Here is a 16,415-nt window from a genome sequence, read left to right as displayed (position 1 = left end):
TTTGAACCTTTCTTCTGAATATTCTTTCTTCTTTCTGGCTAATCCAGTGGTAGCCCATGAAGGGGTTCCACAGTAGAACAGGGATGAATGGCGTCAGCATCACATTTAACACTAAAAGATGTTCCAAAGAACATTTATCTTCAGGCATTTATGTAATATGGGAAATGTTTAAAAAGCTTCAGACAAGCTTAATTATGAGCAGTGCAATTCGTCTGTTAATTGAACTGCAACAACAACAACAAAAAAAAAGTACTGGAATTTGTCTCAGCCCTCACTTAAACTTCATCTTTGATTAGAGCTGGGAAGAGAGGGTGAAAGGGATACCACAGATTGCTTTAGAGCTGCTTTTTCAGTTATATACTGGTTTAAAAATGTAAGGTTGACTTGCACCTTTTCAGAGAGATGTTGTACTCAGAAGAATTATCCTTTAGGGTTTTTGTGTAGGTGCAGAAATTCTTGAAGAGATCTGCTGCAGAGCAGTAAGTGATCATATGAGGGATTTTCTCTGCCTTCATCTGTGATGAAAGTCACATTTTGAAAAATGGAATGAGGAAAAGTTCACAATAGAAGAGAGTAGCATCACTGTTAACCAGGTGTGATAGGTTTCTTGGGTTGCTGGTCTTAAAATAAATTGAAGGTTAAAACAGCCACTCTTCTAAATTTTAATAGGACTTTTTGTGACATCCCCATTGACTTACAGGTCCAGTTTCTGCTCGGAGTTTTCCTGAAAATCTTGATGGGTTTTAAAATGGACCTTCATCCCGTAGTGTTTAAGGTCTAGGCAGCACCGTTCAAAAAGTAATTAGTTTAACAGCGCTGTAATTTAAGAAAAAGTCTGCTCAATATTTAAGTATTTCTTGAGCTAGAAGAGGCAACATTTGCATGCGAATTTATAAGCCAGAGGGGCAGAGTATTTGTGACAGTATCTTTACTCTTAAAATGTGATATATTGTTTTTACTGTACCAGTACACAAGGATTTCCTCCTGATATTTCCTCATTTTAGATAAGGTGAAACTGCAACAGAAAAGGGGACACAAAATATAAATTGCTCAAATTAGTGATTGTTGCGTGATGGGATCCCTATACTTTCTTGGGTAACATTTATGTTGTTATTGAACTTTGCAGGAACCAGCTATTGCATGTTCCTTTCAAACACTACCAGGTGAACTGCTCTGACTGGTTGCTGAAAGTGATCTGTGGTGTAGTGGACATTCGCACTGTTTATGCTTCCCACAAGAAAGCAAAAGCCTGCCTTATCTCTCGGATCAGCTGTGAGAGAGCTGGTGCCCGGTTTCACATTCGAGGGGTCAATGATGATGGACACGTGTCTAACTTTGTTGAGACAGAGCAGGTAAGTGAATGTATCCAATAGCCTTGAATAATTCAGTCTGCTACTTTAACTGGGGCAGAGTTTCCAAGAATTAAAGGGGTTCAGCAAGTTCTTTTTGATGAATATTTAAAATATTATTCCTCATAGATCTATTTATAATTACCCTTTAAACGTTACTTTACAATCTATTCTTTGCGTTTCTGGTTTTTCCATACTTCTGATTACTTTTTTTTCCTGAATGGGAAAGTCACAGTCATTTGATACTGTGGTGAAGTATAGACATTGGTTTTTGAAAACTCAGAGAGCTGTGTGTGTTAATTTGTGTGAAACCAGCATGTTTAACAAGAAGGTTTTCAATTGCATGCAACTTGCTTAGCATTTGTTGTGAGGTCTGTGTACAGGTATTATACAAAAGGATGTTTTAAAATCTATTCAGGAGTAAATGTGTGTTGTTTTTTTAATGCATTCTGCGTATGTTTTAAAGTAATCTTAAGTTCATCATACTTCCCATGCTAGGTAATATTTGATAAAACTAGTTTGAAAGAGTTACTATAAAACAATAGTCTTTGTACTTTCTTTTTCTTCCGCTCTCTTTAAGTATCCCTGTTAGTCCTTACTACCAGGTTTGCTGAAACAGCCATTGAAAGTCTCCTGCGCTACAGCAGCGTAACTAGTACTGCACTGAAGTAAAAGGGTTCTGTTAGGGATGCTGTGAGTGATTTTCAGCAAGGACTGGAGGAGCTGATGTTTGCTTCTGACTCTTGAGGAAGACCCCTAGAATCATACAAATTTATATTAATGTGTGTATTAGCTTGTAAAGTTACTCCTACTTGTTTTGAATTGAAGCTGTCATATCTTTCTGCAGTAAGTTTTTCAGCTTTAAATGAGGTTAATTACTAATTTCCTGCCTCACGGGGCTTTTGTCTCACTCACAGTGAGGACATTTATAAAAGGGTAGGTATTGTTGCAATTGCTGTACTATGGTGAAGAGGAACTCCCTCTGCTCAAAGATATCATACTGATCGGAAGGAAACTGCCCAGCAAAGGAGCTGTGGTCACTAGTAGTAAAGTCATCTTTGACTAGTAAAGAAAACAAAGCAAAAACACAATTTTCTCACAGATAGGTGAATTCCAGTGCAGCTCATTTTGGAATAGACTTTTCTTTATGTGCCCCTTTGCTTTATGGGGCTATTCTTTCCAGTGAGAGATGGGTAATACAGCTTTTGTAAATACGTAGTAGAAACTTTATTTCCATCTGACACTGAGAGGAATTACATGAGTGAAGTGCATTCAACAGGCTCATTTGATTGACACAGCAAAGCAAAATAATAGGCTATTGGTTTTACTGTACTTGCTACTTTGAAAATGAAGAAAAAGCATTGGTCCCTGAAGAACCTGAAATCTTTACCAGCTGAAATGAATGCTTTCCTTTTTGAATCAAAACTGAAATTACTAGGAGTCAGAAATATTGTACTTAAAATACAGAAATAGATGTCTCCATAAGTGGACTAGATATACTGCTGGCGGTGGCTCTCAGCAAAGAACAAGGATTCATTCATAAAGCTTACTTCAATGATGTTCAAAGAGAAGGCTGGTGACACCACTCTGCATGATGCAGTTGAGTTTCTAGCTTTGCCTTCACCTTTTCAAGAAGATTTATAGCTGTTAAGACTATGCTTGACTGCTCAAGATGGTGTCCCACTGCACAAGCATCTATACTTGAGCACTGTATTTCCTCATGACATTGGCATTGAGTGTTGCAGCTTACTCAGTTCTGTCATTTCTGTTACCCACTACATGATATAGGCATGCATTCTGACATCTGTTTGCCTAAAATCCAGCAGTCCTTTAAGATGTTGCCTTGATGTTACAGCTTTATGATTTTCCCCTGATTCTGCTTAAGTACACATGTAAAGCTACCTTAGATGTGACAGTTATGTGTTGCTTAGCTGAAGGGCCTGGAGGAGTCACAGGCTGATATTGCCTAGTCTTCCTGTGATGTTTAATCTCTGAAATTCTTATAACATGCACAGTATTACATACATAACTTTCTGCTCAGTGGTCAAAGTTCTTATTTGGGATGTGGCTCTTCGCTTACATCTCTTCCCAGTTTGGCCACATTTTTCAGTAGCCTGGCCTAGAGGGCTGAAGCACATCTGCTTTGTAGACAAACTGAGAGAGCTGGGATTGTTCAGCCTGAAGCTGATCTTGCAGCCTTTCACTACCTAAAGGAGGCCAACAAGAAAGCCTTATCAGAACATGTAGGATGGTGGCTCTGGAACAAGTTGTCCAGAGAATCTGTGAATGCACCATCCCTGGAAGTGTTCAAGGGTTCAAGCTGGTTGGATGGGGCAACCTTATCTATTGGAAAATGTCCCTTCCCATGGCAGTGGGGTTGGAACTTTAAGGTCCTTTCCAACCCAAACTGTTCTGTGATTTTAAGTTATACTTGTTGGATTGTAGAATCACAGAATGGCTTGGGTTGGAAGGAACCTGTCACGGATTACCTAGATTTACCTGTGCCCATGACAGAGGGCAGCTGCCCCGTAGGGCCCCTGGCCCAGAAAGGAAGGAAAAAGGGGAATGGGAAAAAACAGCGGCAGCAATCCAAGGAGGAAAAGCTTATTTTACTAAATATGATATCGGAATACAATATAATACAATATGATTGAGGCTAATAAATCGAACAAAACAGAGAGAGAGAGAGAGTCCCCAAAAACTGAGAGGCCTACTGTGAACTCTAGGCGACGCGGCTGGAATGCTTCCCACTCTCTGAGAGTCCGAGAGAGAGATTCTTCAGCCTGGGAGCGAGATTATATATGTCCTCCTCCCGTGACTTATCTCTGGCCATGAAGTTCTCTGGGATATGTAGTTCTTCTCTGAGAGCTGAGTACTCGGGATGTTGTTATTCCACGGAACTGGACTTTTTAATGATCCATACTGCACATGATGTTATGATGTGGAATATTGACAGCAACATTACAAAACCATGACAGAACCTTAAAGATCATCTAGTCACAGCCTTCTGATCCACTAGACTAGGCTGCCCAGAACCCAGTCCAACGTGGCCTTCTACTGCAGTATTTGGAACTCTAAAGTCAGCCTGTGGATCCTCTGATTCAAAGAAACTGCAAGTCAGATTCTGCAGCTCATACAACTTTCTAGAAAGCTTGTCAGTGCATTGAGTAATGCAGATAGGTCTGCTCACCAAAAAGTGGAATTTTCCTCTAGGACTTGGAAACAGAAAAAAGGGACATATGCCATTTTATGTAATAACTTGATCTACTCTTTTAGTTGAGTGTCTTCTCATGAGCATTCATGCAAAGTATGTTACTCAGGATTTGAAGAATGTTCTCTTGCTGAGATGCAAAGGAAATGTTTGAGAAGGTTGTCAACTTTCTTTCAAATTGGTCTCACATTCATGGCACTACAGTTAACAGCTGTCTAATTATAGGGAATGCTTCTGCTATTCTGCTCACTGGTTGGGTCAAAAGTTACTCTTCTATTTAATTATATTTTTGGATTAGATTGTGTTGCACATTATTAGCATGAAAAATAAGATTGCCTTTAAATCTCAGCAGAAAGCCTGGGGATTGGTTCCCGGTGATCTGCAAAACAACAGTTGCTTACTAATGCTTCCCTTGGCTGGGGCTGGGGCAAGTTCTTTGCAGGAGCTGCTGTGCTTTGTTGCAGTTAGCCAGGGTTGCTGTGAAGTGGGAGGACTGAAGGCTTTTGATAGTTTTGCGATTGGTTAAGCAAAATAGCAAGGGTAAAATTGTTGCAGGATGAAAGGCTCTAGTAGGTTGAAAATTATAATAAGGACTTGAAGTTTTAAAGGATTATGGTTTTGTTTTTAAAGAAGAAAAGAAGTTGGCTGTTGCTAATGGTGATAAACACTAGTTCTACCAAAATGAGCATCCTAAAAAAGCAAAGCTGGGCTAACCGCTGAGATGCCTGAGATCCAGTTCAAGCTTACTGTTAGGAAGGAAGAGTCCAAGAAAAAACTCTCTCCTACTTTCATAGTAGACTACTGACTAATTCCCTATGAGGTAATATATTGGCTGAATAACATTTTGTTTCCATTTGCTGCAGCCTTTACAATGGCATGCTTGCTCTGTGCTATCATGGATAAGTAGCACCCTAGGATTTTGAAAAGCCAGGACTTTTTCCCCCTTAATTGGAATTGCTTCTAACATTTTTTTTTTGTTTTTTGAAGAGGAAGAAACATTTAGTCTTATCTCCAGGCAGCTCTTTTATGCATGGATGGTATGCTTGTGTCTCCCACTGTGCTAGCCTTGTGGCATTTTAGCTCTGCAATGAGTCATTTTTGTGGGCTCACTGAACTGCTCTGACTCACAGTGTTTGAGAAGAAGGGGAGGAAAGTTAAATATCTCATTTACTTTTGCTTTTCAAAACCACACACACACACACCAAAACCAACCAAACAACAACAACCATTTCAACAAAAAAACAGCCCAAAAAACAGAAAACTCAAACCAGAAATCAACAAAAAGTCCTCTATCAGTAGGTGTTTTGGGTATTTGATAAATTGGCTTGCATCTTTATAAAGGGAAAAAAAGAAAAAGTAGGATTGGCAAGCAAAAATAAAACACAAAGGAGAGAAGAACTAGGGCTTTTTTGAAATCTCTCTAATGTATACTTCCAAATTTGCTGCTAGGTTTTATTTTGTTTTGTAATGTATTGGCGTACCCTTTTCTAACTGCAGAGTTGCAGTTAATCCTCAAGTAGAGTTTTAAAATCAGTCAATTTCCCAGTGATAGTTTAAATGATACATTTTTGCTTTCCTCTTATCTGTTTGATAGGTACCCGTTGAGAACAAAGTTTGCTTTGTCGGGATTTCTCCTTCCTCATCACCCTTTCTACCTCACCTAACAGTCTGCTGAAGCTGAGGCCGTATCACATTCTTTTAATTCTTCTCTGCTGATAATGTTGAGAAGAAAGCATGCTTTCCTTATTCAGTTTGTGTGCTCATCACTGCTTACATTTCAGCTCTTCCCTCAGATATTCTCCATGGACTGAGGGTGAACTTTTAATGTCTTAGTATATAACTTTGGGGAACATCTCTGATTTGCCAAAGATAAACAAATGGTTTCAATTGTTTTCCCTTTCACAGAACTGTTCAGCGAAGTGTCTAATATGGAAACCTTGACGAGGCATTAGAAGGAAATGCCATGAATTTAGATTGATGTTCCCTTTATTCTAGTTAAAAAAAAAAATTATTGGACACCAATGAAGAAAAATGATCCCTATTTCACAATACCTCCTGGGCTATGTTGGATAGCTCTCCAGGCTAGGAATGGATGCAATCATGTGGTTAATTTATTTTCTGGATACAGTATTACTGTGGCCACAGGCAGGGCAGAGAGGATTGTTTTGGCAAGTATATTATTGTGTCTTGTTGGTCTGAGTTAAAGGGACTCCTAGAGAGGTAGATTTGGGCCATCTGTTACCTGTGCTTTTTGTGAGTGGTGTGACAGAGATGGAGATCCCAGAAAAAAGCCACATTGGAATCCATTTTGTCATTAACTGTGTATGAATTTCCTGGATAATTATTTCCTTCTAACGAAGCTGAGCAGGAGATGGAGTTTAGTGCATAAATTATTCACTAAGTGATAAATAGGAGAAGCATGATGGGATTAGAACACCAGCTAATTGAAGTAGGTGCTTGTTTCTTGTTCAAAGCCAATAAGCAGTACCTGTACACCAACTTTTGCTGTGTACCAGGAGAGGGCCTTGGATTGGAGGATCAAGGTCTGGCTGTATGCAACTGAAGCAAAAGTGTGAGATTGTTGCTCTCTTGAACTATCAAGCACTATCACCATTGATTCCAGAGTTGAAGAAAGTAACCACAAAAAGAAACTAAACTGGAGTCAAAATAAACACGTGGCAATTTCTAACACCAGATGTCAGAGGACATGAGATCTATTAGCAAGGCAAAAAGGTCCTCCATGTGGATTACGTATCCAGTTGCTATTATGTTGTCTGATTGGAAACTTGGAAATATATCTCAAAATCCATTCAGCTAAATAGGTTGGATCTGTTTATGGGCCAGACCTTTTGAGAATCAAGCAGTCATCCTTGACTGTTTTGAAAATTTGATAGGAATGAATGTCCTCCTTGGGACAAGTAGTCAACAACATGTTGTGGGTATGGAGGTAAGGCTCCACAACAGACTAGTTCTCTGAAGCCCAACAAAGTCATCGTAGCATTAGCAGCACGTATCAACCCTAACAGCAAAGCGTTATCCAAATGTGGCTGATTACTGTTGCACAGCTGGAGGAACATGTGGTGGTCTTGGATGTGTTTCTTGTCCGTGAGTTAGAAAACAGGTAAATTCTGGAAATAAAGAACTGTTTCAAAAGGAACAGCTTTTTATCTTACACTGTTCATCTTTTGTGTGCTGCCTTAGAAGAAGAAAAAGGCACAGGGGCAACAAAGTCAAAACCAGAATGACAAAAACAAAAAAGCAGGACAGATATGTGCTTGTAGAAAACAACACACTGTGAACAAAAAAATGATCTAGACTTGAAAGAATGAGAGAAAAGAAATCCTGTACTTGTCTATTAGTAAATGCTGGAACTGTTTTTTGTTTGTAATTGTAATTTTAACAATTTACAATTGTAATTTCACCAGTGCTTATTTAAGTAAGTTTAAGTAATGTGTCTTCTTATAGTGTGTATAGGTGTCTGGCCTGCTGCAGCCAAATGGCCAAGAAGGCCGATTACATCCTGCCTCCTATCAGAAATAGTGTTGGCAGGAGGAGCAGGGAAGTGGCGTCCCTCTGTATTCAGATCTGATGAGGCTGCACCTCAAGTACTGTGTTCACTTTTGGGCTCCTCAGTACATGAGAGTCATTGAGGCCCTGGAGCATGTCCAGAAAAAAGCCACAAAGCTGGTGAGGGGTGTGGAGCACAGATCTTAAGAGGAATGGCTGATTGTTTAATCTGGAGAAGAGTAGGCTTAGTGAAGACCTCAGGTCTCTATAACTCCCTGAAAGGAGGTTGTGGTGAGGTGGGGGTCAGCCTCTTCTCCTGCATGACTGGCGATTGGACTGGAGGGAGTGGCCTCAGGATGCACCCAGGGGAGACTCAGGTTGGACGTTAGGAAATACTTCTTCTCAAAAGAGTGGTTAGGTGCTGGGACGAGCTGCCCAGGGGGGTGGTGGAGTCACCATCCCTGGAGACATTCCCAGAAACACTTAGGTATTGTACTAAGGGATGGGGTTTAGTGGGGAAATGGTGGAGGGAGGTGGACAGTTGGACTGGATGTCTTTTCCAGCCATGGTTGTTCTGTGATTCTGTGACATCAGGTGCATGCGACATAGGTGGTGGAAACTTTTTCGGAGTGTGCCATTGTCGTATGCCAACACGGTGGCAGCAATAATGTGGGAGGCTGAAGAAGTAACAGTGCTGGATGGAGTGTCTAGCCTGTTCAAACTGTACTACGAAAGTCTCTAAATCTTCTTCCCTATCAGCCCATGTCACAGCCTCAGCTGTGAAGAAACTGTTTAGTGCCTCAAAGAGAAGAATTTTCTTCCCAACTTGTATGTAGCAGTATCTCGTGTATTTGAAGAAGGCATTCCTCTGCTCAGGAGAGGATATTGAGTGAGAACCCCCCTGCCCCCATGCCATTCTGTGGTTTTACCTGTGGGAAGTGGGATGGAAAAACCACCTTAACCCTTGAGGCAGGTGTGCATGAGCTGTGAGGAAAAAGGGGGTTCTTGTAGAACAAATGCCTGGTTCACTTTCTGCTGGGCAGTTCCCCAGACCAAGAAGGTAGTGTAATTGTATTACAGACACTGATAATGAGCGTTGTGGTTTGTATTCATGAGAAGCCCAAAGAAGGGCAATGAGGCTGGTGAAGGGCTTGGAGAATATGCCCTATGAGGAGAGACTGAAGGAACTGGGGCTGTTTAGTCTGGGCAAGAGGAGGCTGAGGGGAGACCTTACTGCTCTCTTCCAATATCTGAAAGGTGCTTACAGCGAGAGCAGGGTTGGTCTCTTACTGGTGACAGGTGACAGGACAAAGGGAAATGGCCTCAAGTTGCATCAGGTTAAGTTTAGGTTGGATATCAGGAAAAACTTCTTTACAGAAGGGGTTGTTAAGCACTGGAATAGGCTCCCCAGGGAGGTGGTTGAGGCACCATCCATGGATGTGTTTAAAAACTGTTTGGATGTGGTGCTCAGGGACATGATTTAGCGGATGGTTGTTAGAATTTGGGTACTATGGTTAGGCTGCGGTTAGACTTGATGATCTCTAAGGTCTTTTCCAACGTGAGCAATTCTACGATTCTACGATTACATCCATTCCTGAACTGGGAAGTCATCTTTGTCTTTGAAGCTGCTCACTTAGGAGGTCTGCTGGTAGGAAGGTTCTTGCCACTGTTATTGTTAAGGTCAAGGGGTGTGCATAGGAGAACACAGTGTCAAGATTGTGGCTCATAGTAGTGAATAATGAAGGATAATGAATACTGCTGAAAATTAGGGAAGGTTTACTCAGTTGTAATGCCTAATAAAATTGTTACAGTCTGTTTAGGAAGGAATGACTGGCAGTAACTGAGAGTTACCCTCCCATTTATTAAAAAAAAATGAGGTCTTTTTCCAATTCACTGGCAGCTCTGAAGAAAATAATTTTAGATTTATCTGTGTCACAAGAATGAGGTGAGAGGATTGTAAAAAACCACAGAATTGCTCTAGAGAACAGAATGTTGAGCCCCCTGTAACTAAAAAGCAAGAAGAAATGTGCTAATGTGGAGAACTTTCTTGTGAGTGACCTGTACTGAAGAGGACATGCTCCCAGTTTAAAAACCTCATTTGAATTTCTAAAAGCTATGTGACAATGTACATAAAAACACCAAATTATTTAAAATGCCTTATCATCATAGTTCCTGACAAAGGATCATCACATCAGGCTATGGGCATCGTGTTTGCATGACAGGAATGATCCACAAATAGTTTTCTGAACATGTTTTTTTGGTTTCAGTTCTCCAAATGACAACTTAATAGAGCAGAAAATAGAAGAGACAACAGTGAACAGAAAGTGTAAATAATAATATAAGCAAACATCTGTTAACTCTTACATCGAATCACTGGTAAATGGAAACACAAGCAGAATAAAAATTCTGTTAGTGCAGAAAGGTAGAAATGTCTGGTCAGTATTTTTCTACTGTATTTGGCATAAAGAAGGCAGGTTGTACGCTCAGGTTCTATAAACTGTGATGGAATACATGCTATTTAAACTGTAGCTCAGGAAGATATTAAACTGCAGCCCTTAAAGATATAATTATTATTGCTTATAATCAGTGAGTCTGTAGAATTTGCATCTGAGATGTTTTAAAAAGAGCTAACCAAAGAGATACTTGCAGCTGTCAAGTTTTCTATTCATTATGGAAAGCAGGATGCTCCAGAAGATTGCAGGAAATGGGGTTCTCTGCAGTAAGTTGTTTGAGAGGCCAAATTGTGCTTCATGTGAAGGTTTGTCTGTAATCATCGTCACCAAATGGTAATGTTTTATTTCAGCTCATCACTGATCTTGTCCAATTTTGAAGTGAGCCAGTCTTGACTCTTTTCATAGATTCAGGAATCCTTGCTTAGCATGAGTCAGAATAATACTAAGTCTGTCAGTGGAGCAACGCAAATTTACTTCTTTAGACCAGATCCTCTGCGTCACTGGCTGTGTGTGAAAAGATGATTGGGTGTTTAGAAGTCTCTGACTCATCTTTGACATCCTGTCATGGAAATTAAGAGGAAGAAGGTGGGCCTGCTCACTTCTCCTGCAGTGCAGTCCAACTGTGGGATGATCATGGAGCTAGGAGCTGGACTCCTTTGAAGCTGGTTCTTTGTTTCTGTGATTTCTTCTGAGCACAGAATTGCCAAGAAAGGTACACAAATGTGTTGCCATGGTAATTAATTCTTGCACTCAGGAAATGAGCAACATTTAGGAAACTTCACTGGGAGTGCATGTTTCCTGAAGCTGAGGTAGGCCTTGCAAAGAACCTTCAATCAGCAACATACTAATATGAAGTACCTGCCCTTTCTTCTTGGAGTTGTACTAGGGTGCGATGCATGATGGAGGGGCATTTAGTTTATTGCTTTAAGGCTAAAAACATACAATTTTGCATTGCGTCAGAGCTAGCCATCATTCTTGACCACTTAAGCCTTTCATCTTAGCAAAATGGGGATAATTCTGAGGGCACTACAAAAATATTGTAAAAGTTATCTAAATAAAACTGGTGACAGAATATGGAAATATCTACTTCTCTGATGTATGCTTCTTTTCACATATGGAACTCAAAACTGTACATCAGTGGCGAGGTCAAGGTTCAGGTAAGTGAAGATGCTTCACCTGAGCCACCCAACCAGAACATATAGTGGCAAATCCAATAGCAAAAAATCACGTTAAAGTGGTATGGTAATTCATTTTCATGCTCTTTTCTGTTTTGGGGGGGTAGCAGCCTGCTGGCAGCAGTTGTGCTAAATGATACAATGCAGTTAAAGAAGCAGCTACCTGGGTGACCTGTGTGGATACCATTCCTCTGCAGGGCTGCAAAAGGCTCGTTGTGATGCATGAGATAACAGAGATGCATATCATGTGTCACACATGGAAAACAGCCAGGATTCCACTGCTAAGTATAGGCTGGGGAGAGAGCTGGGTTTCGCACAGTTGCTCTGTGGTCATACCCTGCCTGAAGATAGTACCTTTTGTGCTAAGTTAATGTATAATGTGAGCTTTGCCTAGAGGCTGATGGAGAGGGAAGCTAAAGGGGGAAGTCAGTCTTTGTATTTCACACGAATTTGATTAGAAATCAGTTTGGTAGCAGTGGTCATAACAAATATGCAGCAGGAGTTTGAGGTCTGGTCTGGGAATGCAGTGGAGAGTTTGGAGCCTCTGACTAAACCTGCTTGAAGAGAAATAGGTAACATGCTGTTCACTGTCTTGGAATGGGAGTGGCAAAGCTGTTGGTTTCACTGAGATTTATTTGAACGCTGACAAGGCATGACACGCAGTGCAATAAGAAATAGTAAATAAAGCAAGGGATAAGCCTGGCCCACACCTGACATTACCCATCACCAGTCACAAGGAGCAATGACATTTTGCGGTTAAATTTTGTGTGAGAGAGAGGGAGAGCATGTCCTGGTCTTCCTGAGTTTCCGCACCAGTAGATCAAATCCATCTTTGTTGTGGATGAAAGATTCCTCCTGCCTTGCCAGTGGTACTGTTTTACATTCCCTCTTATTTCTGGTGAGTAATGAACTGAATCTGCTCTGAGTACATGAAAGCAAATACGCTGTACTTTGTTCCACTGCCTGTGAGACTATGGAAAAGTGGCTGAGCAGTAAGGGGATACGGTGAGATACGCTGTTTACTTTTTTCACCCTTTGTGTTCAGGTCTCAAACACATTTGATGAAGGTGTCGCAGACGGATAGCTCTAATCGGAGAACTCCTTCCATTTGTTTTATTTTTGCAGACAATTTACTTGGACGATGATGTCTCTTCCTTTGTGCAGATCAGAGGTTCTGTTCCACTGTTTTGGGAGCAACCGGGGCTTCAGGTAAACAAATAAATCAAAAAGCCTATCTTATTTCTCTTTCTACTTCTAAATTATAAGTTTAACTGTTTTTTTTCATTCGATGAAAATGCTGAGCTTTATGTTTTTAGGTTTACTTTATAGGAAATTGTTTGTTTTTCCCTGTTTATCTAAATACAAACGACACAACAGGCTACACAGCTATAACACCTATAGTTACTGAAGTTCAGCATTTTCACATGTTCATGTGCCTCTGCTGGAAAGTTTTTGTAAGGGATTATGTCCTGATGTCCTAAACTGATGGCTACAGCCATATCTTTATAATGTTTTCTATTTGTTTTGGAATAACCTTTTGTTCTCAACTGCCCAGTTCTCAGGACCTCCTGGATAAAACCGGAGTCTCTAGGGATACTGTCAGCTCTATAGGAGCACTTTACCTTCAAAGTATAATGTTTAGCCTGTTTGCTAGGTTACAGTAGCCATTATCTGACCTGACATTATGCAAGGCAAAGATGTAGTGTTTCATTAGGATATTAATGCATCAAGCCTAGCAGGTTACATGTGTGTTACAGTTTATGTACTGTTAGAAGCTCAGCTAAGAATCATCCTACCGTTCCTCTCTGAGCAGAGGGATAAGCAATGAAGCCTGACTATGCACATTCATTCTTATGTGTTAGTGGAGACATGTCACATACCTTTGCTTTATTATCTATTTATTTATTTATTTATTTTTAAGATTCTTTAACAATCATTTGATACATCTTTATCTTTAGAACTAGCACCTAAGAACCAGTTCAAATTCACCTGTTGGTGGATAATTACTCTTAGTCCTCGGACATGAGTGTGCTGGCACTGTTGTTGGGAAGGCTTGCATAAATCAACCTTAGGAAAATAATGAAAGGTGATGATACACGCAGCAATATACGACCTCATAAATAATTAGCAGTGCAGATTCATGGCACAGGATTTGATTCATCATATTTTATAGAATCATAGGACAGTTTGGGTTGGAAGAAATCCTCAAGATCATCTAGTACCAACCCCAGTTCTATAGGCAGGGACCAGGTTGCCCTCTAGCAGAGGTTGCCCAAAATCCCATCCAGCCTGGACTTGAATGCTTCCACAGCTTCTCCAGACAACCTGTTCCAGTGTCTCACCATCCTCACAGTGAAGAATTTCTTCCTAATATCTAGTCTAAATCTACCCTCTTCCACTTTAAAGCCATTTCCCCTTGTCCTGTTGCTACATTCCCATATAAAATGTTCCTCCCCAGTCCACAGAGCTAGCATATCTGCATCCATTTCTGAGGGATGAAGGGCAGGAAAAGTAATAGGCATGCAGCATATTCATGTGATGCAGTGTGGGATATCTGTTAGAGGAATTTGGCAAGGGAAAGTGATTTATTTGGTTATAGAAAGATGTGTAAAAGATATCCCTTTGCTTAATAATATTCTTTTTACTTGTAATTGTAAATGTTGTCTGATAAAACCATGGCTTTTGTATTAAGGATATTATGTGTGTGGGTGTGTGAAGACTGTTAATGGTATCTGGTGCTGCTAAAGAGATGCTTTTCTCTTAAGGAAAAAGGGAGACATCTAATGATTTACAGATAATTTCTTTTTTTCTTTCCAATATTTCATTTTAGGTGGGTTCTCATCATCTAAGACTTAACAGAGGTCTAGAAGCTAATGCTCCCGCTTTTGACAGGTAAGCTTCATTCAACTTTGGCAGTAACACAGTAGCCCGACATTTAACCACGCTTCCATAACTTTATATCTTCCCAGTATATCATTAGAGATGCGAAACACCCCTCCTATGAGGTTGCCAGTCCCTTAGGTGTTGCAGGATTATTGTATGTTTACCTCGTTTATTCACTTATTTTCATTATTTTTCCTCTCTGTCTTTATTAGTAATTGAAACAGTTTGGTCTCCTAGCTTGATTCTGGAAAAGCTACGAAATGCTGAGTGTTGTGGTTACTTTTGCTGTAGGCATATGATGCTTCTGAAGGAGCAGTATGGAAAACAAGTGATTGTTAACCTGTTGGGAAGCAGAGGAGGAGAGGAGGTGCTCAACAGAGCTTTCAAGGTAAAAGCAATGCATTTTATTTTTATTCTGTTGTTAAACCACTAACTTCCTGAGCCTCCATGTTTTGTTTCCCTTCTGGGCAAGTACATCATGAATACTGGATGTGATTATGTTCTTTTTTTACTAGATATTAGAGAGAGAATTATGATGATAAGTAATGCTGTTCCTCTCACAAACATGCTCTGTAACAGATATAATTATGTTTACAGCAAAGGCAGTGCCATAATGCAGACAACAGTTTACACTGAGGCTGTGAGTAAATGGCAGCCTCAGGTGTGCCATCATTTGCTAATGGCTCTGGTGCAAAATACTAAGTGTTTCGACTTCTATAACAACGTAATGAAATATATTGCTTTTTCTCCTCTAAACTTCATGCAATCCCTTTAAATTTGTTTACAGAAGGAAGATTTAATTACTAACTTGATACAGTTATACTAGTATGACTTCTGTATATAGGCTTCCAATGTAAAAAAAACAAACAAACTGTGTTATTATGTGTTCAGTATGTATCACAATGTAAGTGGAATGAAGCATCCCTTTCCTGACATGACTGTGTCCAAAGGCAAAGGGAATAGACAAAGGTTTATGTAATTAGAGTTAATAAAACAATTATCTCTAGCTTTGCTGTGAAAAGCAGGACGTATTACAGTTGTATCTATTCTAGAGATGTTAATGAGATTTGTGGCAATTTTGGAAATGCATATGAGGTCATGGAAATGGGAAATGAAATAATGAGGCTATTTGTGTCCCTTCTTTCACTTCTGTGGTTTGCCACAAAATATTATAGTATGTTTCCTGGGACATCATTTGTCTCTTACTTCCTTCTCAGCCACGCTCCACCTAAAATTAGGGCCGCAATTTTTCTTGGCATTTAAAGAAGAATTGCAAAATACACTCGTTCATGTACTTTAAGCAGCTCTGGGCATCTTCACGTCAGAGTCCTAATCCTGAATTTGCCCAAAGCGTTGATGTTGTTGTGACAAGGCAGCAGGCCTCTGCTGCTGGGCTGCCACCATCCAGGGTGCTAGTGTTGAGGTACGCTTTGCAGCCATAGTTTGATATTTGCTGAAGGAAAATTGGGGTATAAAGAAAACAGAACATTCATTACTGTTTTCACATCTGGCATTTCAAACTTCCATGTGAACTTCTCAAAATTAAAACCATGGTTTACAAACAATGAAAAACATGCTGGTTTCAATCCTTATGCTGTGACTTGAACAGGATTTGTTTTCCTTTCAATTTCTAAACAGAAATTGCTATGGGCCTCTTCCCACGCTGAAGACACTCCCATGATAAACTTTGACTACCACCAATTTGCAAAAGGTGGGAAAACTGAAAAACTGGAAAATTTACTGAGACCTCAACTGAAATTGCACTGGGAGGACTTTGGTGTCTTTGCAAAGGGCGACAATGTAAGTCCACGGTGAGTGTCCCTGCCCCCATGTCCCA

General features: G+C 40.2%; 1 protein-coding gene across 2 annotated transcripts in view; it reads left to right on the top strand.

The window, feature by feature from the left end:
* Positions 1-16,415, top strand: part of SYNJ2 (synaptojanin 2) — a 60,812-nt gene that overhangs the window by 18,967 nt on the left and 25,430 nt on the right. For both annotated transcript variants that reach the window (XM_072331761.1, XM_072331762.1), the window contains exons 4-8: positions 1,127-1,352; positions 12,821-12,904; positions 14,526-14,587; positions 14,870-14,966; positions 16,217-16,389. In XM_072331761.1, coding sequence (XP_072187862.1) covers positions 1,127-1,352; positions 12,821-12,904; positions 14,526-14,587; positions 14,870-14,966; positions 16,217-16,389 — 642 coding nt within the window. The remainder of the gene's footprint in view (positions 1-1,126; positions 1,353-12,820; positions 12,905-14,525; positions 14,588-14,869; positions 14,967-16,216; positions 16,390-16,415) is intronic.

This window comes from Excalfactoria chinensis, chromosome 3 (genome assembly GCF_039878825.1).
Source record: "Excalfactoria chinensis isolate bCotChi1 chromosome 3, bCotChi1.hap2, whole genome shotgun sequence".
Lineage (NCBI taxonomy): Eukaryota > Metazoa > Chordata > Aves > Galliformes > Phasianidae > Excalfactoria > Excalfactoria chinensis.
Note: the sequence above shows the minus strand (reverse complement) of the source record. Positions and strands in the feature narration are given on the sequence as shown.